Source organism: Sorex fumeus, unplaced genomic scaffold, assembly GCF_029834395.1.
Source record: "Sorex fumeus unplaced genomic scaffold, SorFum_2.1 ptg000063l, whole genome shotgun sequence".
NCBI classification, from domain to species: domain Eukaryota; kingdom Metazoa; phylum Chordata; class Mammalia; order Eulipotyphla; family Soricidae; genus Sorex; species Sorex fumeus.
The window spans coordinates 73,178,557-73,204,813 of NW_026606120.1; the positions used below are offsets into that span (position 1 = coordinate 73,178,557).

Sequence of the window (26,257 nt, forward strand, 5' to 3'; positions counted from 1 at the left end):
GGATCGGGGGCGGGGAGGGAAGGATAGGCAGGGTCAGGCCTAAAGCCAGCGCGACCAAGGGCCTCAGGAAGGAGACAAGTGCCCAGCACCGACCCCCGCATCCTGCTTCAGGCTCCCGGCAGATCCCAAACTAGGCAGTTTTCCTTTCCAGCAGGCCCGGACACCTGCGCCCCTTCTGGACACCGGAAATGAGCATCCCACCTCTCGCTCCACATTTCCAGAAACTCCCAAATGCCTGGGTGCGGGACTGGAGAGATAGCACAGCAGGTAGAATGCTTGCCTTGCACGCAGCCGATCTGGGGTTCGATCACCCCAGCACCCCTTATGGTCCCCTGAGCACCCACAAGAGTAATTCCGGAGTGCAGAGCCAGGAGTAAGCCCTGAGCATCACCAAGTTGGCAAGAAAGGAAGTTGGGGCACTCTGAGCCGAAGTCCCCATATCTGGGTGCTCTGGGAGGGAGAGGGATAGATGTAGGCAGGTAGATAGGGAAAGGCCCTTGGCAATGAAACTTGGATTAACAAAGTTTCACCTAAGAAGAATTCTAGGACTGACCCACCTTGTGGATACAAAAAACAAAGACCTGATAAGACCATCGCAGACCCGCAGACCCTGAGGATATAGGCCCCCTCGCCATGAAGTTCCTCAAACCCTAGGACCTCTCCCTTAATCTGATTAAAATGTGATCCAGCCCAAAGAAGACCACTCCCATCCTCCCTGGTAACCTTAGCAACGGACTTTTACCTAGGAAGAAGCCCCACGTGAGGGCAGGTTGGAGAAACCCTATAAAGGCCACCTTGAACAAAGGAAGGGCGCACATATGCTGCCGGAGCCCATGTGTGCTTGCGCCCACGTGGCCAAGCACAGGTGTCGCCCGCATCTCCCCTCTTGAGATGTGTACTTTCATGCTTTCATGTCTAATGCTAGGATGTGTGTAAGGACTCTCTCTCCATCCTTGGAGAAGCCTGTGTTCTCTCTCTCTCTCTCTCTCTCTCTCTCTCTCTCTCTCTCTCTCTCTCTCTCTCTCTCTCTTCCCCTCCACACCTTAAAAACCTTTATTTCACCGCTCGTCTACTCCTGAAATTCCTTTCTGTGAGGCGAAACAAGAACCCAGTAACCCTGGGTCTCTGGTGGCAGTGGCGGTTGGGGAGAAAGTGACCGTCTTTCTCCTCCCCACTTCACATCAGTCACCCATGGGGCCCACTGACATCAGGATCAAGTGACTTGCAGCCCAGGGTGACCAGTTGCTCCATCGCATGTCCCAGGCCAGCTGGGAGCAGGACTTGGGGTGGGCTTTGAGGTTGCATCCCAGGGTTCTCCCTGGGCACTTGGACCCCTCCCCCTGGGGAGGGCCAAGCAGGTGTTTCATTGAGCTCACTGAGGCCCCACCCGTCTCTGCCTAGGACCCTCTAGGATGCTCACACCTCCCAGGCACTAAGGACTTTGGAGCTCTTACCTTCCAGAGTTCTGGGAATGCAAGGAAAATGGGGACCAGGCTCCACATCTTCCCCAGCATCCAAAGAAAACTCCAGAGTTGTAGGGAACTGTCCCCGCCCACTGCAAATCAAGGGTACCTGACCCAGGGACCCACCAGCAGCTGCCAACCTGGGCACTGAAGCAGACCTTCTGCCAGTGTTTCAACTGGGAGCCACTTAGCTTCCAGTGCACCCCTAGTATTCCAAGGGGCCACCGGTAAAAAACGTGTCATTACCTAAGATGAGGTGCCAACCGGTGGGACGGGGGGGGGGGGGGGCAGGAAGGAAACAGGTAGGAAGAGCACCAACATGAGGGACAGGCTGTGAATCACTATCCTACATGAGGGCCTTCTGCACTGACAGCTGGGAGGGGCAGGCCGCCCAGGCGTCCCCTCTGAGCTGGGAGAAAGATTCAATCCGCAACACAGTGCTGCTGTTCCACTTGTATGAGTCCTGTGGGCCCCCTCCAAATGAGCTCCCTTGGGGAAGAGCAGCTCTCCTCCTTCTGCAGATCCCTGGATGCTAAGCAACTTGTGGGAATAAATGAGCCACTGCTTCTAGAATTCACTGACAGCCCGATGGCTCAGGCTCAGCTCTGTGGTCCCCTGAGGGTGGGAACTGAAGACAGGAATAGAGCAAGAAGCGATTTCCCAGAGATCCCAGACACTAGCAGAGAACCTGGGCCAAAGGGGGGGAGTGGGGGCGGGGAGGGCAGAGGGACAGGAAAAAGCAGACTCTCATTTGTGAATTTCCTTCTATGTTCAAACTGGAAAATGCAGAACTAAAAGAGGAAAGCAGAGGAGAACTGAGCTAGGGGCCAGGGACGTGCGGGAGAAACCAGGCATCAGGCCTGAAAACCTGTGCATTCCCCTCTACCTTCCTAAAGTTCGGGGGTTTGCAAATTTCCTCTTCTCGTGATGCCTTTTTACCCAGGAAATGCAACACATGTGAGCACTGTCAGAGACTCCTTGGATAAATGTTGTGGTTGGTTTTGAATTAATGTTTGGTCATAGCTCGCTCAAAAATCTTTCTACTACTGCCAAATGTTTCCTGATTCAGTTCCCCACATTCAGTGATATAACCCCCTGTGGGGCCAGAGAGACATACAGGAATTAAGGTTCTTGCTTTGCATGCAGTTAATCTCTGTTTGATCCACAACACAGCATGGTCCTCCAAATAGCACCAGCTGTGGCACAAACACACACACTCACAATGTGTGTGTGTGTGTGTGTGTGTGTGTGTGTGTACATGAGCTCTGCAGAATTCCAGGACACATAGCAAGCACCCAGTGTCTTCCACTCTCCGGAATCCACACAGACTATGAGCTCAGGCAAAGCTAGTCATTGCTTCTGCCTCTCGCCCACTGTTCTTCCTCTCTGACTGGGAAGACCACACCCACCATCACCCCAGATTCCGCTATCTCTGGTCACCTACAAGAGCACCCATGTCCCTGGCGTCCCTTTCTGCCCCACTGCAGCCTGATGTCCCCTCTTGCTTCTCCCCTGCAGGTCTGTCTGTTTCCAGCACAGGCCTCAGATACATCCTCATCACAGCCCAGGCAGCCTGGCCTCCGCTGTTGACCTCCTTCCCCTCCAGCTCATGGGCAGAGGCCAGGCAGAATTCAAAAACCCCAAGGCCCAGTGCCTACTGACCTCTTTGAGTACAGCCCCCAGAGCACCTTTGCCAGGAAAGGGCATAAGTGTGCCAGACTTCAGTACTGCTTCCTCTGCCCACCTCTTGTCCAGAGCAAACCCTAACCAAGCTTCCAGATTCTACTCAAACCCATCTCGCCTGAATGGGCTGAGTCCTCTGCAGGGCACCTGCCTCCCACATGGTTACTCAGAGTCCTGGAGTGCTGGCCTGCTGGCTGGGGCCCCCTTACACGTCTACCTGGTACACTGTAAGTGCTCAGAAGTGTTTGCTTAACGCATCAACTCAGAGGTGGAGGCCTGATCCCCTGGGAGGCAAGGGCCCAGCACCCCGCTGGCAGGAAGGGTCGGCTTCAGGTCACCAATCATAGGGTGGACACCCCAGACTCTAGCCCAATGGGCCTGGCCTTCTTGCCCCTCCAGTAAAAGGTTTGAATGTCTGTTGTGTTCTACATCCCCCCCACACACACAAAAACACTCTATACACACACCACAGACACTCTACACACTCACACCAGCCACGCTATATCATACGTCACAGGCACTCTCTACACACACACACACACACACACACACACACACACACACACATATACACACACACACACACAACTAGACTCACACGCCACAGGCACTCTAAACACACACACACACACACACAACTAGACTCACACGCCACAGGCACTCTAAACACACACACACACACCATGGACACACTCCATACACCCACAGAAACACTCATATACCACAGGCACACTATTGCACATATTACAGTCTACATACTATACACTCTACACATACTATACACACACATAACACACATAGACACATGTGCTTTGGGCAAGAACACTCAGGTAAAGAATTTAGGGGCTCCGGTCCCCAGAGGGACTGAATGTCTGTGTGGAGAGAGCTGTTTTGCTGGTTTGTGAGCACTGTGTGAGACAGGAGATAATGACAGCAGCGACAGCTGTCAGGAGTCCACATGCGGCCAGCTGGTGGTCACCGGCCAACTTTCTCCTGGACTCTCTGGCACTGAGTGGGCTGTTATCGTCCTCTCGGCCCCTCCTCTCTTGCCCCAAAGCTGAGGCTGGGGCTCCTTAGTTGTGGCAGAGCATGAAACAGCCCTCAAACAGTGCCTTGGCGACACCTTCCCACCACCCCACTGCCCTGCCCAGCTTCCCTCTCGCCATTGTGCTACTCGGGGAAACAGGCCTGAGCTCAGCACTGACAGGGCGGGCGCCTGGCATCAGGGAGCGGCACATCCCAGCTCCCTGCTGAGCAAACAGGGTGGTGGGGACGGGCCCGGCTCCCCCCCAGGCCTTGTGTGGCCTGCAGCGGGCGGCGGGAACAAAGAAGCAGGCTCAGAGGCGGCCGTCAGGACAGGACGGCAGTTTATAGATGGCAAAATACTTCTCCTGGGGGAGGACAGACAGACGGACAGACGGGCACAGGACACCAGACAGGGAGGGCAGAGAGGTTGGGCAGTGGCGTCTTCTAACCAGTGAGTGGAAGCGGCACCCAGCCCTCCGGGCGGGAGGTGGGATGACGTTGGCACAGGAGGTGACGACAGACGTGGGGCCGTCCCTGAGGCGGGCAGCGGCAGGGCCCACCCTCGTTGGCACAGTTGGCGCTCTGGCCCAGCAGGGGTGCTGGGGAGGGGCAGGGCTGCTGGGCTATGGGTTGTGAGGCCTCGGCCTCTCCCCAGGGAGTGGGTGTAGGGGACGGGATGGCAAGAGGCAAATACAGCGCAGCAGCAGCGGAGCAGCGAGCAGCCAACCCCCAAGGGGAGTGCTGAGGCCCCAAGGCTCCCCTCAATGGTTGGCATCTCTTGGGCCCCTACCCCAGGGCCTCTCCTCAGGGGCCTCACGGGGAGAGTGAAGGAGCAGGTTTTGTTTTTTTGGTTTCAAAATGAAGCAAACCAGCATGTTCCGACAGCTCCACACCCAGGTGATGGGGATTAGGGGGTTGGGGGGCGCTCAGACCGAGGGGCCCCCTCTTCTGATGGCAGCAGGCAGAGAATGTCATAGGCAAAGCTCATTCCTGGGGGAAGGCTAGGGCGAGGCATGGGCGGGGTGGGGTGGGGTGGGAAGCAGCATCTCTCCGGCCCACTCCTTGGGGATCTAACTGGGGATCAAGCAGAGGACCCTCTAGTCCAGTTTCCCCAGGGCTCCGTGCTGTAGCTGTCACCTATATTTGGTGCTTCCAGGAAGCTGGAGGGAGGGTGAGCACAAGGAGGGGCACCCGATCTGGGATTCAGGGAAGTGAGCCCACATGGGGAAGATTCTGGAATCTCCTCCTCCAGGAAAAGCCCCCCTGAGGCTGTGCAAACACTCCGGGCTGGGAAAAGAATGAGTGACTGCAGTCAGGGGCCTAAATTAGCTCCTGGGCTAGAAAGAGTTCAGGAAGTGCACCTTTTCTTGGGAGAAGGCCCCCTGAGATGGGGGAAGTGGGGGGAAAGGGGCGGCAGAAAAGGGAGCCCCCATCCACTCACAGCACGTAAGTTGAAACCTACAGCTGGGGCTTCAGGGACATGCCCGCCCGGGAGCTGGGGTGCTACCCCCTTGGCAAAAAACCCCAACATGGATCCAAGGCAGCTGAGAGGACACAGCGGTCCCCGGAGGCAGGAAACATGCCGGGTGCTGAGCCCCTCAGCGCCTCCCTGGCCCTGACCCAAGCTCTTTCTCCCACCACGCGGTCCCGAAAGCTCAGCGGATGTAGACCCCCCGGCCCCAGCCCTCCAATTCATTCTTGTTTCGCCCCAGAACCGGTGCCCCGCCCTCCCCGCAGTAGCGGGCCTTATCCCGGCCGCGGTTCCGGTTGTCTGTCATCTCCTCTTCGTAGTCTTCCTCCTCCTCCTCCCACGATCCCTGGCGTGCTGGTGGGGGGCTGCCCCCTGCAGGGTCTCCGGGCCCCGGCCCCTCTGAGGGGTCCGTCTCCATGTCCACACACGAGTCTCCTGGCTCCGTGTAGGAAGAGTTTCGGTTGCCAGGGGTGTCGGCATCAAAGGTGTCTTGGCGGGACAGGGCCCGCAAGGTGCCCACCCGGCCTGGTGGGTGGCCGCCGGGGTAAAGGCCTGGGGGCTGGCCCAGCTCCCCAGGGTACTCGTGCACGCTGGCGTGCTCCCCACTGGCCCGTTCCAGCGATGGGTCCCCGGAAGCAAGGTAGGGTCCCTGGTTAGCAGACAGGTGGCACACCATGCAGGTAGGCGGGGTGAGAGAAACACAACAAAGCAAGGCAGTTAGTGAGGGCACCCAGACCCCCGCCTGGCCGCGGCAGGAGGGCGCTGGCTCTAGGGGGGGCAGCCAGGCGCCAGACCTCAGGGCCTCTGAGACCAAGGCTTCCCCCCAACCCTCCTACATGTGGGAGGGTGGTCTTTCCTGGTGACCATGGAGAGAGCCCAGAGACCATCACTTATCACTTATTCCATGCATGGCACCTACGCTGCGGGGAACTCAGTGCTCACAGCTCATTAGTTCAGCCAGTGGTTAGCAGGCTGGGGTTAGTAACTGTACTCCCGACTTCTAGGATGGGGAACAATCCAGTTGGCTAATCTGAACTCGCAGCCTGCGCCCCTTCCCCAGGCAGAAGGTGCTCCCCAAGGTGGGGAGGGGGGTACCTCAGGCCTGATGAAAGGCAGCAGGCTAGGCAGGCTGATGGGCTGCTCTGCACTTTTAGAGGCAATGAGGCAGCCCAATGTCCCCAACAAATGTCACCTGAGGGGTCTGAATGATAGTACAGCGGGTAGAGTGCTTGCCTTGCATATGGCCATCCTGGGTACGATCCCCAGCACCCCATATGGTCCCCCCACGCCAGCCAGGAGTGATCCCTGAGAGTAGAGCCAGGAGTAACCCCTGAGTATCAGCCGGTATAGTTCAAAATTTTTTAAAAATGTGACCTGCAGGTGCCTCAGAGATGTGGTGACTGCAGGAGGGTTTGATCCTTGCTCCTGTCACTTCCGTGTGACCCTGTGACCTGGAGCAAAGGTCTCTCCCTCTCGCTGTAGCTTCATTTCTCTGAGTGGTGTGATACGGATTAGACTAGAGTGGCAATGTCCTAATTGTCCCCTAGAGATGGGAGGCTTAGCTAGGGAAGGCCGAGAAGTGTTTCTGGAGTCCCCGTGGCACTGGAGTGAACAGAAAACATGGGCCTAGCCTTCTCTGAGCAGAGCAAGGAGCCGGATTTACAAGCTGCAGATTCAGTGGGATTCAGTGGGCTGGGTCGGAAACAGAGCTCAGGGGTTAAGGTACAGGCCTTGCTTGCATGTGGCCGATACCTCTGAGTACCACCAGAAGGAACCCCCAGTATCAATGGACGTGACTCAACCCTCCATGACCCCCACCCCTACCAAAAATATTCAGGGGGCTCTGTAGAGAGGCAATGTGTAAAGTGAAGATCGAGAATAATTTCAGGGTTGTTTTTTTTTTGGAGTCAATCTAGTGCCAGATAGGTAATGGCATGAGAATGATGGAAGGTGAGCACCAACTCAGAAGACGTCCATTCTGAGGGGCCTCACAGGGACGGGGCTCTAGGGAGGGATGCACTCTGGAGCAACAGCCCCTGCTCTGTGGGGTACGCTGAGTCTGAGGGCCCCTGCTCTGTGGTACCCAGCAAATGGCTATGTGACACTTGTTCCTGGTGTTTCCCAACTGGCCACTGAGCAAGCCTCCTCTCCAGAAAGTCCCTACTCCAGAGGCTCAAGGAGGCCCCACCAGTGAGTCCCAATCCCACCAAAAACCACAGACACCAAAAGCTGCCGCTCACCACATTTTTTACAAAATAAAAGCTCTCCCCTTCCTTTCCCTTGTTCCCTGCACTCCAATTCTGCATTCTGGGCAGAGGGAACAAGAGCGGGCCACCTACATGGCGTGCTCCTGCTGCTGGGGCACTGCCCCATCCTGCTGCGAGGCCTCCAGCCCGCCCCAGAAGCTGAGATTCCTCCGGAGGGAGGTGAGCACCTGTACCTGGAGGTTGGAGACTGGGGCAGGGCTGGCAGCCAGGGCTGCGGAAGCCATGGTGCGGTTCAGCAGTGGATTGGGCGGGGTGCTGCTGGGCGGGTGTGTGGCCTTCCAATAGGCTTCCAAGTACTCAGCCAAGTGCTCGCAGGCATCTTCTAATTGGTTCTCATCCAGGATGATGTCGAACATTTCCTGTGGAGGTGGGGTTAGGGGCAGGGCCAGGGTGAACAAGGCTTGGTCAAGGGGAGGGGTTGTGGCCTGGGTGCACGTGGGTGGAGTCAAGGGATCGAAGGGGCCAAGTTAAAGAGATCTCAAAAAAATAAAAAATGATAAATAATTTTAAAAAAGAGTGAGATTTCAGGGTGAACAGGAAGAGAAGCCTCTCAAATGTAAACAAGCGTACCCAAAACTATCCAACTCCCTCGTCTAAGAGAAGGCATCCAAAGCCTGGAGATGGGCTTCTGGGGCTTGGACCCCATCTCTGGCTCCTGCTCTTTCCGAGCAGACCAACCACGAGAACCAACCACCAACCGTGCCCCGCTGCTCCCAGCCTGCACACTCACAGGGGGACACTGCGCCAGCTTCTCCGAGGCCGCTATCTGCACATTGAGGTGTTTGGACTGAGACTTCCCTCGAGACTTGATAAGTCGCTGCAGGACCTGGTGTGGAGGGGAGAAGAGGGGCTACAGGTGGCCTGCACCGCGCAGCAACCCCCAGAGGCAGAACCCAGCAGGGGGCGGGGGCTGGTGAGGGCCTGGGTGAGAGCCGAGCAGGGGCCTTCAATGCCTCTCAGCCTTGTCACCTGCTGTCACTAAGCCCAGTGACCCCACCAGCCGTGTCCATGTCACTGTACTCCAGCTCTCTCCTGGGTCTGCTTCCAAATTCTCCGGGGAAACTCCCTCCCTGGCTGCCTGAAGAGCAGAGACTCCTGCTCAGCCCCTCTTCCCACCATATTCACTGGCTTCATTCTCCAGCTCAAACCCCCTCACCCCACATTCGTAGCCACTTTGATGGAGCCAGAGCTCCGTGCTGACACCAGTTCAGTAATCTGGTACTAACAGCTCACTTGGTCCTGACCGCAATCCTATTAGTAGTTACTATTGTTATGCTCACCACAATAATCATAGTGACAGCCATGACAGTAGCTGACACAGGGACAGAGAGAGCTCGACAGACTGAGTGCATGCTTTGCACACAGGAGCACCAGGTATGATTTCTGTCACCACAAGTTTCCCCAGCATAGAGCTCTCTGAGCACAGTGCCCGCAGGAGTAGCCTCCAGCACTGCTGGGTGTGGTCCCCAAACTACCACTACCAAAATAGCTAAAACATAAAGACAGAAGCAGAACTGAGTGACCAAAACTAACACTACCTGGGGAGATAGTACAGCAGGGAGGATGTTCACCTTACACACAGTTGATCTGAGTTTGATCCCCCACATCTCATCAGGTCCCCTGAGCACCACCAGGAGTAATTCCTGGATTCAGAGCCTGGAGTAATCTCTGAACACCACCAGATGTGGCCCAAACACACACACATACACACACATACATACATACATACATATATATATATATATATATATATAAACACCTCCAGTGATACTAGGGCCGGTTTAGCCGTAGAGTATTAGCCTTGCATGTGTGAAGCCCTGGATTGTTCTCTCCCTAGTACTATAAAAAAAAAAAGAAAACAAAAGTGTGTGTGTGTGTGTGAGTGTGTGTGTGGTGGGGTGAGCCAGAGAGATGGCTCCAAGGGCTGCTAGAGTGTATGCTTTGTATATGCAAGCCCAAGTTCTTGTTCTTTTCTTTCTTTTTTTTTTTTTTGGTTTTTGGGTCACACCTGGAGATACTCAGGGCTTACTCCTGGCTCTGCACTAAGGAATTACTCCTGGCAGTGCTCAGAGGACTGCATGGAGTGCTGGGATCAAACCTGGGTCGAGGGGCTTGGAGCAATAGCACAGCGGGTAGGGCGCCTTGCACGCGGCCGACCTGAGTTCGATTCCCAGCATCCCATATGGTCCCCTGAGCGCCGCCAGGAGTAATTCCTGAGTTCAGAGCTAGGAATAACCCCTGTGCATTGCCGGGTGTGACCCAAAAAGCAAAAAAAGACAACAAAACAAACAAACAAAAAAAAACCTGGGTCGAGACTGCTTGCTGTACTCTCTCTCCTCCAGCCCTTAGAGTACAAATTCAGTCCCCGGCAAGCCCAGTCCCCTCTTTTCCCAGCATTGTCAAGAGTTACCACCCTAAGCACTGCCAGGTATGACCCATACACAAACAAATAAAAAATGGCAGTGTCATGAAAATGCAAGAAAGGCTGAGGAACTGTTCCACCTTAATAATAACACAGCATGCTGGCTGCTGGGCCAAGGGACTGTCACAAAGGCCAGCACTGGCACTAACAATGACAATGGAGGAACCGGAGCAATAGTACAGCTAGTAGGGCATTTTCCTCACATGCAGCCAACCAGGGTCAATCCCCACATCCCATATGGTCCCCTGAGCCATCACCAGGAATGATTCCTGAGTGCAGAGCCAGGCGTAAGCCCTGAGCATTGTCAGGGGTGGCCCAAACACCAAAAACAAACAAAAACCAGAAACACAAGTGTACAAGGGTTAATTAAGGTGCTTGCCTTGCATGTGACTAGCCCAGGATTGATCCCTGACACTACATATGGTCACTCACCCCTGCCGAGAGTAACCCCTGAGCACAGAGGCAGGAGTAAGCCATGAGCACTGCTGGATGTGGTCCCAAGACAAAAACAAACAAACAAACAAACAAAAAAAAAGGATTAATGGCCTTGATTCAGAGACACAGCAGTGAATTCCGAAAAACAGCAACTTGAAGATCTCTCTGGATCCTGTACTGAGTCAATTTCACTGAGGCACCTCAGATGGAGTGGGTGTCCCACGCCTGCCCACTCCAGATGAAACCCCATTGAGCACAAGCTTTCAGAAGCAAAACCCAGATACGCGGGTTCAAGGACTAGGACTCCAGGCCACATGGCAGCAATGGAGATGGGCTGTCCCTTCCTGTCTCCCCACCCACTTGGGGTCCTGGCTGTCATGCCCATGATCTGCCTTGGGCACCATCTCAGCATATCAACAGCCCTGATCCAGAGACTTCCAAATGAATCTCAAAATGGATTAGCTCCCTACAGAGATGTCTCTGGACCCCAGCCATTTACAATTTGAGAATTCCAGAAGCATGCAACTGCTTTCACGGCCGCATGACCTCTTATGATTTTCACTGTAAGCAATAGAAAATAAATTATCTAGCATCTGCCCCTGGCAGGCAGGCTTGAATGGTGGTGGAAAAATTCAAAATAATGGTGGTGGGAAGGTGTAATGGTTGTGGGATTAGTGTTGAAATACTGGATGTAGTCAAATAATGTGAACAACCTTATGAAAATAAAATTTAAAAAATGTTTTAAAATTTTTTAAAAAAGAAAAAGAGCAAAAAAAGAAAACATATATGTTGAAGGATGGAACTGCAGTGTGAGGGGTTACGCTCGAGGCCCTGGACTTGCTCTCTTGCTCTCTAGCACCACTACAATACATGCAGATTGAAATATTTAAGGATAAATGTCTACAATATCAACAACTTTCTCTCAAAGTATGCAGGAACAAAAACACATATTCATACACATATCTTTGTCATGTTCACATAGAGAAAGTAAATGTAGTAAAATTAGTGAATCTGAAAAAAACTGGAATTGTATATTTTAAATGACTGAATCAAACGATACGTGAACTGTGTCTCAGTGAAGCTATCAAACCATTGGTGAATCTGAGTGCAAGATTTATATTAGTCTTACAATGCTTCATTTCAGAAAATTTGAAATGATTTCAAATAAAAATCTTTGAAAAAAGAAGGGGGGGCCAGAGCGATAGCAACCTAGGTTCGATCCTGGCATCCCATATGGTCTCCCAAGCTCTGCTAAGAGGAATTCCTGAGTGCAGAGCCAGGAGTAATTCCTGAGCACTACATGTGACCCAAAAGCAAACAAAGAAAAGAGAGACTAGAAAGATAGCACAGTGGGTAAGGCACTTGCTCCTCTAAGCACAAACCCCGGAGTTAAGCCTGAGTGAGTTTGTCACAAGAAAAAGAATTAAAAAAAAAAAAAGCCAGCTAGATGCAAAAAAAACACTCTAGTGCCCTAGGCCAGGACCCAGTTCACACCAGCATCTCCTCTAGGCTCATTAGAAACATCAGACTCAGAAAGGTTAGCAAGAGGCCCAGGGGCTCACTGGCATGAGGGGTTGCTGCCACCATCCCTAATTATCACCAAGAGTCAGAAAGAACGCTGACTCCTTACATCATTCCGTCTAATCTTCTCAAGAATATCACAAGAACAGAAGCCAGAGAGACAGCACTGCACGTAGGGCGCTTGCTTTGCATATAGCCAACCTGGGCTCAAGCCCCACCCTCCCAGATGGTCCCCCAAGCCCCGCCAGGAGTAAATCCTGAGCACTGCCGGGTTTGGCCCAATATCTAAAAAATGAGTATCACAGAGATATAATGCCCTTTTAAAGGTGTGAGGGAACATCTAGCAATGCTCAAGGACCACTCCCCGCTTGCTGTTCAGGGGTTGCTCCTCGTGGTGCTCCGGGAACCATGTGATGCTAGGATTTGAACCTTGGCCAGCCACATGCAAAGCACCTTCTCCTGTCTGTTCAATTCTCTCTCTCATGCCCCCTTTGCTATTTTATTAAGTAAAAAAAAAACAAAGCTCAGAAGCTAAATAATGCCCTCAATATCCCAAGCTTAATAACAACAACAACAACAACAACAAAATACAGGGACCAAGAAGATTAAAAAAACAAAGTTTATTATCTCCTTGCATGCAGCTGACCATAATCAATCCCAGACATCACTTGGTCCAAGTACCAACAGGAGCAACACCCAAGTACCTCCAAGTGTGGTCCAAAACTCCAGATACCCCCATCAAAAAATAGGGTTGCAAATATAGTACAGGGGTTAAGGGCTGGAGCGACAGTACAACAGGTAGGGTATTTGCCTTGCACGCAGCTGACCCAGGTTCAATCCCCGGCACCCCATATGACCTCCCAAGCACCATCAGGAGTTATTCCTGAGTACAGAGCAAGGAGTAAGCCCTGAGCATCGCCGGGTGTGACCCAGAAAGCCTAGGTAAATGCTAAGCTAAGAATTTGCAGGGAGGAGGCCCAGGTCCATTCTCAGCATCAAAGGGTCCCCCAGCAATGTTAAGAGCAGTCCTCAAACACCTCAGGGTATGTCCTAAAACAGCCCCCAAAATAGGAGTAAGTCAGGGACCAGAGATGTGGTACAGAGAATAAGGAGCTTGCCTTGCACACATTGACCAGGGTTCAATCCTGCCACTCCATGTGGTTCCCTGAGCCTACCAGGAGTGATCCTTAAGCACTGAGCCAGGAGTAAGCCCTGAGCACTGGCGGTGTGGTCAAAAAACAAAATAGGAGTAAACTAGCCCCCCTCCCCGGCCCCCGATTCTTTGCCACAGCCCAGGTGAGAACAGCGCAGGAATGAAAAGAAGATAGACACAACATCCTGGCCGGTGACACAGGCACAAGAAATCACATTTTTCTTGGCAGAGTTCAGAGGACCATGGAGTGGTCCAGGGATTAAAGCCAGATCAGCTGCCTGCAAAGCAAGTGCCTTACACAGCACTTGTACTACAGGGCAAGTGCCTTTGGTCCCTCTGGTCCCTTACTTACTTGGGAGGATGCCATAACCAGCTTACATAACCAGGGCTTACTCCTAGCTCTGTGCTCAGGGATCACTCCTGGCAGTGCTGAAGGGACCACAGGTGTGCCAGGGATTGAAGGCTGTGAGTGAAGCAAGTGCCTTAAGACTAGACTGTCAGTCTCTGACCCCAGAACCCCAGGATGAAAGACAGGCAGAGAGGAGGCCAGTGATGGAGCAGGTCCCCCTGGCACTCATGCTTGTAATAATGACCACATGACAGAGTACAATCAACCATGGACATGACTGAGGGCTCGGCTGCACAGCTGGCTTCTTCCCAGCACCCTCAGGGCAGAGCAGGGCTGGAAGGAATGCGGTGCTCCTGGCACTATCAGCAAGCAGCAGTCGACTTTCCGCACACATAGTCCCCCCAGAGCACTCCCCTCCCCACAAAGTGCTGGCCCTGGCACTCACCTTGGGAGAGGTGATCTTGATGTAAACGATGATGGGGGCCAGCGAGGTCTTGGAGAGCTGGGCAGGGTGGTTGATGGTGTCAGCGTCCAGAGCCACCAGCTGAAGGGTCCGCGCCAGCTCAAAGATCCGCTCGATCTCACTCTGGACCTCCGCTGGGGAACAGGGAATGTAAGAGACCTCCCCAGATGCATCGAGGACAGGGGCACGCCCACCTCCCAGCCTGTCCCCGGGGCTCACCCAGGCTGGAGCGGGTGTTGGAGCGCTCGATGATGACGTGCTTGCTGGGATTGTTGAGCACCGAGCGCTTAGCCAGGGAGATGTCTGCCGTCACACGAGTGATGGAGATCCTGCAGGAGGGCCGGGAGCGGGGTCAGGCCCCTTCCCAGCCCTCAGAGTCCCAGCCGGGCAGCAAAGGCCCCCAATACCCACCTGCCGTCGAACCGATGCTTCAGGAAGTCAAACAGAGCCTTCTGCATCATGTCTGTCACCTGGGCGTGGGGGACAGTCAGGCCTCCAACTCCTAGGGCTGGGAGTGCTGCCCCCCACCCTCACACCCCTTCTCCCCAAACTCCTGGGATGAAGCCATCACTTCTTGAGGGTGGGGTGGGGGATAGGAGATTCCTTCCAGGTAAGACCAGAGCCCCCAAAGAGGTCTCTGGTTCCAAAAGTCTTTCCAAGGAGAATCCGGGAAGTAGGGGAAATGCTGGGGACCCTCTGGATTGGGGTCGCTATGGGCCAGGCCCTATGTGGGGGATTCTTTGCACATCTGGAAGCCTCCAGGGTGTCCCCCTGGGAACCTGGATCTGAAGGGGTGGGGGGCTCTTCAGGGCGGCTCCCTGGAGACGGGGCCCTCCAGACCGCTGCCTCTCGGGCTCCTACCTCATAGCCCTTGAGCGACGGTCCCACCAGGATGATGGGCCTCATGGAAGGCACCACGTCATAGGGGGGCACGTGCTCTGTCTGGGGGGGAAGCAGGGAGGGGAAATGCCCGAGTGGAGAGAGCATCAGCCCCTCTCCCCCGCCTTCAGGCTTCCCCATGCAGCGTCTCCTCCCCTGGCCCCGGAGGAGGGGGTGGGAGTGGGGGGATGCAGGGAGCACAGGAAGGAGGGGGGTGGGGGGTGTTAGAAGGTCCCCTTAGCTCATCCCGGTGGGGGGGGAGGAGGACACAGAAAGCTGTGATACTCACCGACTTTTGCTTCTGTTTGGCTGGGTCCAGAGATTGCCAAGAGGGGGGACAGGGAGGAGAGAGGGGAGGGGACCCACGCGGGGCAGGGGGCAAGGAAGGAGCCAGGACAAGAGAGGGAGGGGGAGCGGGCCGGACGAGGAGAGATAACAGGCATGCGTGTTAGTGACAGACAGAGCCGGGGGTGGGGGACCCCATGCCATGGGGCACTCAGAGGTGGGTGGCATGGGATGCGGGACTGGCTGTCTGCCCAGTGGTCTTGGGGACATTCCATGAGCGCCTACCCCGCAGTGGGGGCACGGGAAGGAGCAGGAAGGCTGCCGGCTCCTTATTTGGTGCCCAGCTCCTGCCCCAGGATATGCCACGCTGCCCATCTTAAGAGTTCCCATAACTGCCTTGTTCTGTAGCCAGGAGACCCCCGTGAACCCACACAGGCCCAACCAGAGCAGAGAATGGTCACCACACTATTCTCCCCTTCCCACTCAGGGGATGAGAGCAGCAGCCCTTTCTGAGGAGGGAGGCCGGGATGCTGGTTTGTGGAGAGAGAGGAGAGAGGTACACCTGTTCTCCTGCACCAACACACCCCTATCCCCCCCACCCACACTGGGCAGGAGGCCCAGAGGCCTCCAGATGCAAGCTGGCACCTACCGAATCCATCCCGGTCCTCCCTGCACCCCACCCGCCCCAGAGCTGGGCCCTGACCCCCACCCCACCCCCAGCCTCCTGCCAGAGGCCCAGAGAGTGGTTACCTTCTTGAAGAAGGGGATGCGTTTGCCATGGGGCGGTGGGGTGGTGACACTGCTAACGCTAGTCTTGGCAGAGCCGCTCTGCTCTGCCAGCTCCGCCTCCTCCTCCTCTAAGTCTAGGGGGTCTAGTTCAAAGGCTAAGTTAGTCATCTCGTTACCTGGACGGCGCGGAGAGGCAGGAGAGAGGGAGGAGGGAGGCGAGGTGGGGAGGAGGGAGATGGACATGGAGACGCCAGTACAGAACGCAGGGATGGACGGGGGATGGGGGGGAGAAAAGAGAGAAGAAGAGGTGAATGGAACGGGGCTGGGAGAAATGAACGGGGCGGGGCGGGGAGGCAGGCGGAGAGATGGAGCTACCGAAGAAATGGGAGAGGAGAGATACGAGAGGGTGGGCCCTGACCGCATGCCTGGGGCTGCTCTGGGGCGGTGGGGGCGTGGAGGGGCTTCCACTGACTGTGTCTGGCGGGCTCGTGAGTGGGGTACCCCTTACTCCAGGCAAAGGAGGGTCAGGCAGGAGGGAGACCGCCCCGCCCAGGAGCACCCCCTGCCCTTCCCCGGGGCGGCAGCAGTGGTGGCAGCAGCTCTTACCACTGGCAGGGGGTGTGGGGCGGCGCGTCCCGGTGACCACGTCTCCCAGGCTGGAGCTGGAGTTATCACCTGACTTGCTGCGTGGACAGAGAGGCAGAGGAAGTGGTGAGTCCGGGATGGGAGAGCTGCCCTGGCAGGCAGCACCACAGCCACGCCCACCGCACCCCCTCTCCAGGCCCACAGCTAGGCTGGGGCGGGGCAGCCAGGCACCTGGAGCTGAGGCGGCTCTGGCGGAGCTTCTGCTCCTGCAGCAGACGCAGGCTGTCCAGCTTCACGGGGCTGGGGATGAATCCCACCTCGCAGCCCTCCTTCACCAGCCGCCCGATCCACCAGTCGTTGTTGTACTTCTGCAGGCAACAGAGGCAGGGCGTGTGGGAGAGACCACCAGGGCGACTGCAGGGGCCAGTCGTGGGGAGGCAGCCCTGGTCTCTGTCCGCCCTGCCCAGCTGGTGGTGCCACTGGCTCCCGCTGCTGGGAACATCCCCACTACTCAGGACACTCTGGGATCAGCATCTGCCCAGGCCACGGACCGGCCCTACCCTAGTTCAGCATCCCCATGCTCAGAGTCCTCCTCCTGCCCTAAAAGGGGCTCGTGCTGACCCCAACGTGTCCCTGGCACAATGCTACTCTCCCAACAGGCCTCATCCAATCCCTTCAAGGGCCTGTAAGCGAGGTGTTTCCCCACTCTCCCATTTTAGCAACGAAGCACTAGAGGCTCAGAGAGGTGGCAGAGTAGGTGGAAGGTCACGCAGCACATGGAGCCCAGCCCTGCTATGCTCAGAGAGCTTTTCCCCCCACTGAGTTTCCCCATCCCCATGTGGATGCCAGACACTGCCCACCTCTTTGATGTGCAGGAAGTCCTTGGGCTCAAAGGTGATGGCTACTCCCTGCACGGGCACCTCGTCCCCTGGAGATGGGTTGTAGCCGACGTTTGTCCGCACAGCGAAGGCCACGGGTTTGGTCTAGGGGGTGATCACCAGAGGGGTAAGCCAGTGCAAGACACAGCATCCTGGCCAGGCCGGAAAAGATGGAGGGCTGCTTTATAGGGTAATGAAGACATATACTGAGGAGCCAGAGATGTAGCTCAGGGGCAGAGCACATGTACCACATGTGAGAAGCTCGGGGTTACTTCCTCATTAAGGCAACCACCCCCCCCCCCAAGTATACTAAATAATTTCTATGTTTTTTTTTTGGTATGTATATTAAATTTCACAAGCACTAGGGGCCCAAAAAGTTAAAGGACAGTGGGTAAGGTACTTGCCTTGTGTATGGCTGTCCTGGTTCGATCCCTGGCACCACATCTGGTCCCCTAAGCCCTACCAGGAATTACCCCTGAGACAGAGCCAGAAGTAGCCTCTGGGTTAGGAAGCACAGTGCTAGGGTGGCCCTGGCAGTCCCCAGCCCCAACAGGCCTGAGAAGCACATCCTCAGACCCAAGCTCAGAACTTCCAGTCCAATTGGGTAAGTACTGTGGCGGTGGGGAATAGCTCCTGGGTCCCCTGAGCATCTCTTGGGAGCCCCCTGGACTAATTTCTAAAAATTCAGGCCTTTCAGAGACGAAGGTAGCACTGGACAGTGATAAATACGGGAGTGATACAGCCAGAATGGTACCCTGCAGAGGAATGATGATAAATGATGATGATAATGACAGCAACCACTATTAGTGTGCAAGAGACCATGAAACATGTTTCACTCCCGTTAATTATCATAACATGAAGTTAGATTTTCGTCTTGTTTTGGTTTGGTTTGGTTGGGGGCCCCACCCAATGGTGCTCAGGGCTTACTCCTGGCTCTGCACTCAGGAGTCACTCCCAGCAGATCTCAGGGGACCCTGTAGGATGCCCAGAGATTGAACTCAGACTGGGTCGGCTTCAGGGAAGGCAAATGCCTTCCTCGCTGTGATACTGCTCTGGCCCTGAACTAAGATATTATGGCTATCTGTGGATTCTGCAAGGACAGTACCCATCTGGAAGTGTGGGTCACTTGCCTAAGATCACAGAGCGAGCAGATTAGTCGAGGAAGTGTGGCTCTGAGTAGAGGCCATGTGGCAGCCTATGCTTCCCACACACACGGCTGAGGCCCCAAGGTACTGCAGGAAGTGGCAAGGAGGACTGGCCGGGGTCTGCTGTCCAGGCTCCCTATAGAGTAGGGGAGTGGCAGGAGGGAGCCCCGCCCCACCAGCTCTCTCACCTTGGCCTTCTCCAGCTGCGCTAAGGCCTGGCGCTCCGCCTCCTTCCTTAAGGCTTCCCGGTCCTCCTCCAGGGACACATCAGAGTCTGACGGCCGGCTGGTGTAGGACTCCGCTGAGCCCTGAAAGTGGACAGGCCAGCTCAGGGCCCAGGCTGCCTTGCAAGGCATGGATGGAGTCCCACCAATGCCCGCTGCCTCTAGGCCTAGCCAGCTCGGCGAGCTGCCCCAGGACAAGTGGGGAGTAGCAGGAGAACCACAGGGCTAAGGTGTGCAGCCCCTTGGGGGGAGCATGGTCCCAGGCAGGGTGAGTGTAGCAAGCAGGGAGTCTGAATTCAAGCAGGCCCAAGGACAGCTGCTTGGGGCCCTGGGAGGGCTGGGAACCTGATAGGGTCAGGCCCCGGGGAGGGACGCCAGAGGCCGAGGCTCCCAGGCCACTCCTCCGCCCCTCTCCTGCCCTCAGCGCCAGCAGAGACTCAGCAAGCCCGCAGCCACCCGCTGCCTTTCAGGCTCTCTGCACTCCTGGCCTGGGCAGCCAGCTCGGCACTTCAGGGTCACCCCAACCCTGCCATCTCTTGCTCCAGGCAGGGGAAGACAAAACCCTCCTTCCTCTGCCAGAATTAGGGGAACCCCAAGACTCAAGCTCTCCTAAGAAACAAAGAGAACCCAAGGTCCAAGGGCATGTCGAGCAAGGGTCTGGCCAGAGAGGTGGCTCAGCAGGTGTCCTGGGTTCCAGTTCTGCTACACACACACACACATACACACACACCCCATGAAGAATATGGAGCCAGTCTTTCCCCAGGCTTGGGGATCCGGGCTGGCCAAGGAGACTGCTTCAAAAGTGTGGATGTGCCAGAAAACTGGCTGGGCCCACACGGTCATGGTCCCTCCCACAGCACAATGAACTCCTTTCTGTGTGCAGGCACATGGTGTAGGACACTGCAGACCTACTCAGATGGGAAGACAGAGTCATGAACAGGCTTCTAGCTGCATGCTGGGATTGCAACCCTCAGGGGTCTGGGATCCAGAGGTCTAGGGGTGCGCGTCTGCGCACTGGAGCTGCAGTGCACACATGTGTCAGAGGGGGCACCCACAATGTCTGGGACCCGGAGGGCGTATGCACTTGAGGGAAAAACTCAGGTACCCAAATTTACGTTAGTCTGTGGCGCTGGAACAGTGTAGTGGCTACACGGAGGGGGAGGGGATGGTGTGGGGAATGAGCAGGACTGTGGAGTTGCGGTGGCCACTCTTTCCCGAGGGTATGGAAGGGACCCTGGGGCAGAGGGACCCACTAGCCAGAACAGAGGTCCTATAGAAAAGAGAGAAAAGCAGGGGGCTGGAGAGACACTGGAGAGATCAGGGCGCTTGCCTGCATGGGGCCATCCCAGGTTTGATCCCTGGCACCCCACCTGGTCCCCCCAGCCTTGTCAAGAGTGATCTCTGAGTGCAGAGCTAGGAGTAAGCGCTGAGCACTGTCAAGTGTGGACCAAAAACCAGAAAAAAGAAGAGGGAAGAGAGAGAGAGAAAGAGAGAGAGAGAGAGAGAGAGAGAGAGAGAGAGAGAGAGAGAGAGAGAGAAAACCACGACACAGCTATGGGAGCTGCCCAGCCCTTTTCCAGCCCAAAAATGAAAAGGGGAGAAAAAAGGGAGTAAGCTGGGTGGGGGGGAGGGAGGGTGACTAAGAGACGCCAACAAAAAACATAAAGACGGCAGCGTGCGAACCACCTCATCTGCCTCTTGCCACCCCTCCTGACAGGAGCACTCAGCACCAGGGAGACAGATGCCCAAAGATGCCCAGAAACAGACTTGACCACAAGAGAGAGGCCGGAAGGTAGAGTCACCCCAGCACACACAGGCATACGCACGCAGACATGTCAGAGAGGGGGATGGCAGGGACATAGGGAGAAGGGGAGCCAGGAGACAGTGTGCAGGCCACCCTCCACCAGCCTCCCCAGCCCACTCCAGGTCACCAGCCCAACCTCCCCACCCGAGCTCACCACTACAAGGGTCCGGCTGGGCACCTCCATCCTGGTGCCCTCCATGCCTGGTCCTGCTGGCCTAGGGGTGGCCCAAACTGCCCGTTCCCCCAGGGGCTCAGGTTACAAGCAGAGTTGCTACATGTGCAAACCGCTGGGGTATATTTAGCTCAGAGATGTGGCAAGGCCTGTCCCCCCAGCACTCCCTGCCACCTATGGGGGTCAGAGCTGGAGAGCTGAACGGACGGAGGACTGGACGCTGGGGTCTGACTGCCTGGTAGGCACACCAATGAAACCAAGGTTCTTTTCTGTCAAGGGGGCACCCACTGAGTCCAGATTCTTCCTAGCCCTGGCCCTGGCCCAGTCTGCAACAGATGAGGCGGATTTCCTGTCTGTGTGTGGGTCAGGGCCCCTCAGGGAAGGCCTGGCTCACTGGTGCCAAGTGTGGGAGAGATAAAAATCAGATACACCAGGTAAGGTGCTTGCCTTGCATGTTGCCAACCTGGGTTCAATCCCCAGCATCCTATGTGGTCCCCTAAGCACTTGCCCAGAGTGATTCCTGAGTGCAGAACCAGGAGTAACCCCTAGACACTGCTGTGTATAGTCAAAAAACAAACAAAAAGAGATTTGTACTAGGGGTACTGGAGAGACAGGACAATGAGCAAGGCACTTGCCTTGCACACGGCTGATCCAGGTTCAATCCCCAACATGGTCCCCAAAACACTACCGGGAGTGATTCCTGAGCACAGAGCCAGGAGCACAGAGCCAGGAGTAAGCCCTGAAATCCCCAGGTGTGGTCAAAAAAAAAAAAATCAGTGCAGAGCATCGTGCAATCTGCAGGAATCCTTGGAGCACGTCCCTCTCCTGGCCCCGAGGGGCTCCTCCTCCGCTGACCCTCACAGGCTCTGTCCTCCTGCTCTCCGTGTCCGCCTTCCTTTTCCTTGGAGTCTGACTCCAAGCCTTGCTCTTCCCATTTTGAGAACCAGATTTGCGGAGATGCTCCGTAGTCATAGCAACCACATCCCTCCCGCTGCCTCGCCCTGAGCCTGAGGTGTGTGTTGGGGCGATCTTGGGGGGAGGAGAGGGGAATCGGGGGGCTTGAGGATTGGAACCAAGATGAAATGGCCTCTCTCTCTGTGAGCATAATGACCCCAGAAGGCAATTTGGTGACCCTTCCTCAGCGGGAGTGCAGGGCTCCGGCTTCTCAAAGCCTCACTCGGTCCTCTCCCCCTCTCCCTGCACACAGCTCTCTGCGTGAGAAAGACCAGTCAGGCCCAGAAGCTTCCCTGCCTTCTCCCTCCCCAGCCCTCGAGGGACCCGGAGCGGTCAGGCTTCCGTTCTGCTTGAGCCCTGCCTCTCCCCACCCCAGGCTGTCACACACTCTGGGGGAGGACGTGGAAGCAGACAGCCGGCAGGGGGAGTGGGTGACAGCCCGAAGCCAGGCCAGGCTGTCCCTGAATGAGATGACGCAGGCGGCAGGGGCTGGTGCTGGGGGAGGGGTGGGCGGGGGCAGGGGCTGACGGGAGATGCTGAGAGAGGTCACAGGGTGTCAGGGGAACAGCAGGGCAGGGGAGGTGACCCCGACCCCGAGGTCAGTCCCTGGAGAAAGCCTTGGACCCAGCTCACCGACCCATGCCTGGCAGCAGCCTGCCAGCTCCCAGTTACCTGGCGCACAAAGCTGTTGGAGGTGGTATCTGAGGATGTGCTCCCATCCGACCGTTTGAACCGCCCTTTCCTCTTGCTGTATTTGCCCTGGAGACGCCAGGAAGGGACAAGAGCGGAGTCAAGAAAGGCCCTTTCCCAACCCTCATCCCACCGGGCCGGGTGCTGCAGCCAAGTTGGGGAACAGCATGCTCGGATTTGGACACCCCCTCCCTTGTTCCTGAGATGGTACAGCCCCAAGGGAATGAGAGCCCAGACCATGGCCAAAGGGACTCTAGGAAGCACACCCGGACCCAACCAACCCCCCCAACCCACCCCACCCCACGAAGCCAGAGAGGCTGGGAAGGGGGAGGCGCTGGGAAGCTGGAGGCTCGTTAGGAAGCAAAGCTAATTAAGATGCTGGGCAGGCTGCAGCAGCCTGGGGGGAGGGGAGAGGCTGCCTGCAGTGCTGGGGGGCGGAGAGAAATGGGGGAGAGCTCTCCGTGCCCCCTCAGCTGGAGCAGAGTATGCTGGCAGCACCCACGCGAGGGAAGAGAACTCGCCACCTGGTTCTTCAGGGATGGGGAGGGGAGTGGCTGTTTGCTGCAACTGGAGACCCTGAGCTAATTTCCGGGGTGAGGGGTGGACCAGGGAAGTATATTTGTAAACATCCACCCTCAACTCCCAGGCCAGCCAAGGCCAGGGGCCAGACTGGTCGGCTCTGCGGTCATCTTCTCAGCCCCTTCCTTGGTGGTCACTGCTCCCAAAGGCAGCAAGAGGGGGTTAACCTCCTTGCTGCTCAACCCCCCAGCCACCAATGCCCACACCCAGTTCCCATGGCACCCACTGGGCTACGTCCATCTCCACCTGATGCCCCTGGGCCTGGCCCCCGCAGATCCCTGGGATCCTGGTTTGGGTGGTGTGGCCACAGCTTGACCTCAAAAGCCACTTCCACCCAGGAGCTTCCGGGCCTCCCAGGGGGCCCTTCAGGGCCGCCCAAGGCAAATACACACACTGGCCCTAGGCCAACCTGGAGTAGGGGAGAGGCTGGAGGGTTCAGGCCCTCCAAGCCTGGGCCCAGCCTCCATCCTAGTTTCTTTGCCAAAGAAGACGGTCAAGTCCAAGCAAACAAGGGGGTCCGGTTCCTTAAGCGCGAGGACAGGGAAGGTACCTAGATGGGAGAGGGGGCATGTGGGAACACTCCCTGCTCCCCCAGCCCCTCTCCAGCCACTCAGATCCTTCAAGGATGAGGCTCCACCACTGAGAGACAGCCTCTTTTTCATGCCACCACTCCAGGCTGAGAAAAGGGAGTGGCACCCAGAGGGACAAGGGACAGCTGAAAGGAAGGTCTAGCCAGCTGCAGCCAGGCCTCCAAGGGGCCTGGGGTGGAGGGAGGTATTTTTAGGTCTGACCTGCCCCCTCCACGTGCCCCATCAACCACACTCCCATCCTGGGGCTCTGCAAGGAAAGGGTTAATAAGCGCTCAGCTTTAATTCGGAATTGGAGAAGGAAGAGTCCCAGAGAAATCCCCTCCCAGGACCCCTCAGCCCTTGCTGGTCACTCCAGAGGACCCAAGAATACCCAAGAATACCGCTCCCCCGGTGTAACCTGGGGCTACGGGGAAAAGAGACAGTGGGGGCGGGGCGGCTGATCCCCTCCCCCAGGTAACCAGCTTCTTCTCCCTCCAGGACAGGGAGCTGGCATCCCTCCAACTTTCCAAACTTTGTAGGTGTGCACGTTTTTTTTGGGGGGGGAGATAAGGTGGGAATGGGGGGAGGGGAGCTGGCCTAATACAGGGGCTCAGAGGTAACGGGAACGGGGCCTGGCAGGGGTGAGCCCCCTCGCCAGCCTCAGGGGGGCCGGCGGTGTCTGCGGCTCACCAGGCCGGCTGGCACCGCCCTCTGACCACCGCCTCGCCCATCTCCCCTCCCCAGGGCCACCCCGCCCGGAGCCCCGGAGCGTGCTCTGCGTCGCCCTCTTGGCTCGGGCTCGCTCTCTAGCCTCCTTCCCCCCACCCCCGGGCGCCACCGCCAACACCCCCACTCTCCACCCACTGCAGCCGAGCCCCGAGCAGGAGGGACCCCGACGAAGCGGGGGAGACGACGAGAAGGCTGCCAGGCGGCCCGACCGCCCCCTCCCGGTTCCGCAGCATCGCAGCCCAACTCCCGGCCCAGCGCCCATCCATCACACACACGCAGGGACTGGGGGCGCGGGCGCCCCTCTCCCCTCCGCGCCGGGCCTATAACCCCTTCCTTCCCGGAGCCCCTCGAGCCCACCCCAAGCAGGCGCGCGGGGAGAGGCCCCCGCGCTCGGAGCCCGCCCCCACGCCTCACCTGGGGGCTGGGGTCGAAGACCTCCATAGGGATGTCCTGGGAGGATGGGTACGGGCCCCGGGACATGCTGCTCTTCTGGACCATGGAGAGGAGCCTCCCCTTCGGCCGCCGGCCCGGCCCAGCCGGGCGCCCTCAGCGCGTGAGAGAGGCCGTCGGAACCGAGAACAGCGCCGCGCAGCCGGCAGCAGGTCCAGCCGCCCGGCCCGGCCTTCGGGGGCCCCCTGGCAGCCTTCGCTCCCCGCTCGCGCTCGCGACTCTGCCGCCGCCGCCTCCTCCGCCCCAGAAGACTCAGCATCTCCCCCCGCCCCGCCGCTCCCCGCCCCTCCCGCCGCCGGCCCCGCCCCCGCAGCCCTCGGCCCCGCCCCCGTGCCGCCTGCCCCGCCCTCCGCTTCGCTCGCCCCGCCCCTTGTGGCCGCCCCTCGGCGGCCCCGCCCCCTCAGCCCGCCGGCCCCGCCCCTCGAGGCCCCTCCGCCCTCCTGGGCCAGACAATGACCCGGCAGCTGAAAGCCAGCAACCTCCCTGCCTGTGCCCAGGGAGCTTCACTCTCCGGGCCTGCGGGGAGAAATTTCTCCTGGGGGCTGTGCTTTACCACTGGGTGCCAAGTGTTGATAGAGGGGAAGTGCGGATTGGCCTGGCTGACAAGGCCTCCCGCTCTTCTGTCCCAAATCGCTGTTGCTAGCGGGTCTCCCCATTCCGCTTCCTGCTTCTGCTTGGGCCACCAGAACTTCCCCTGATCCTGACACCCAGCTTTCTCCCCTGTGTGGGTCCACAAAGCTTGAAGCAAACAGAAGGTTTCATCCCCTGCACTGTCCACCAGGAGGGTGTCCAAAGGGAGTTCAAAAGAGTGACAGGAGGGCCAGAATGATAGTGTCTGCTTTGCAGACACCAGCAGATAAGGTGTCTGCTTTGCACGCAGCTGACCCAGGTATAATCGGCCTCTCATACGGTACTTCAGCACCCCCGGGGATAATTTCTGAGTACCGAGACTGGAGTAACCCCTGAGCATTGGCAGGTGTGGGCCAAAAACAAAAACAAAAAGACAAGAACAAGACAAGAACTCCCAGGAGGTGACAGTTAATACCTTTACCTACTCTCTAGGGAATGAAAGAGAAAGAGGAGGGAGAAATGCAGAACCCGGAGAAGAGAGTATGGTAAAAAAGAGAAAAAAAAAGAATCTTGACCTTTGATCCAGAATTGTTTCCCCCTTTCCTCCCACTTTTTTTTTCCTGTTTGGGTCACACACACACACACACACACACACACACACACACACACACACACACCGTGATGCTGAGATTACTACTGGCTCTGCACTCATAAATTACTCCTGGCATTGCTGGGTGGGGAAGCATATGGGATGCCCCGAAA

The 26,257-nt window shown here is 56.9% G+C and overlaps 1 protein-coding gene across 4 annotated transcripts; it reads right to left on the minus strand.

Annotated features, from left to right (window-relative positions):
* Window positions 1–5,287: 5,287 nt before the first annotated feature.
* On the minus strand, window positions 5,288–25,187 carry CACNB1 (calcium voltage-gated channel auxiliary subunit beta 1). 4 transcript variants are annotated; one of them, XM_056128029.1, is made up of 14 exons: window positions 24,890–25,186; window positions 22,581–22,667; window positions 18,943–19,062; window positions 17,592–17,714; window positions 16,963–17,099; window positions 16,753–16,829; window positions 15,422–15,441; window positions 15,115–15,195; window positions 14,665–14,723; window positions 14,473–14,582; window positions 14,236–14,387; window positions 8,641–8,736; window positions 8,084–8,269; window positions 5,288–6,292 (listed from the first exon to the last, which is right to left on the minus strand). In XM_056128029.1, the coding sequence occupies exons 1-14, from the start codon at window positions 24,971–24,973 to the stop codon at window positions 5,828–5,830; spliced, it is 1,797 nt and encodes a 598-aa protein (XP_055984004.1). In that variant the 5' UTR covers window positions 24,974–25,186; the 3' UTR covers window positions 5,288–5,827. The 4 variants fall into 4 exon arrangements, with proteins under 4 accessions (XP_055984004.1, XP_055984003.1, XP_055984005.1 ...); XM_056128028.1 differs by lacking the exon at window positions 15,422–15,441 and adding an exon at window positions 16,168–16,322; XM_056128030.1 differs by lacking the exons at window positions 5,288–6,292; window positions 15,422–15,441 and adding an exon at window positions 16,168–16,322 and having other exon boundaries at window positions 7,874–8,269; window positions 24,890–25,187.
* Between the last annotated feature and the right edge of the window lie 1,070 nt (window positions 25,188–26,257).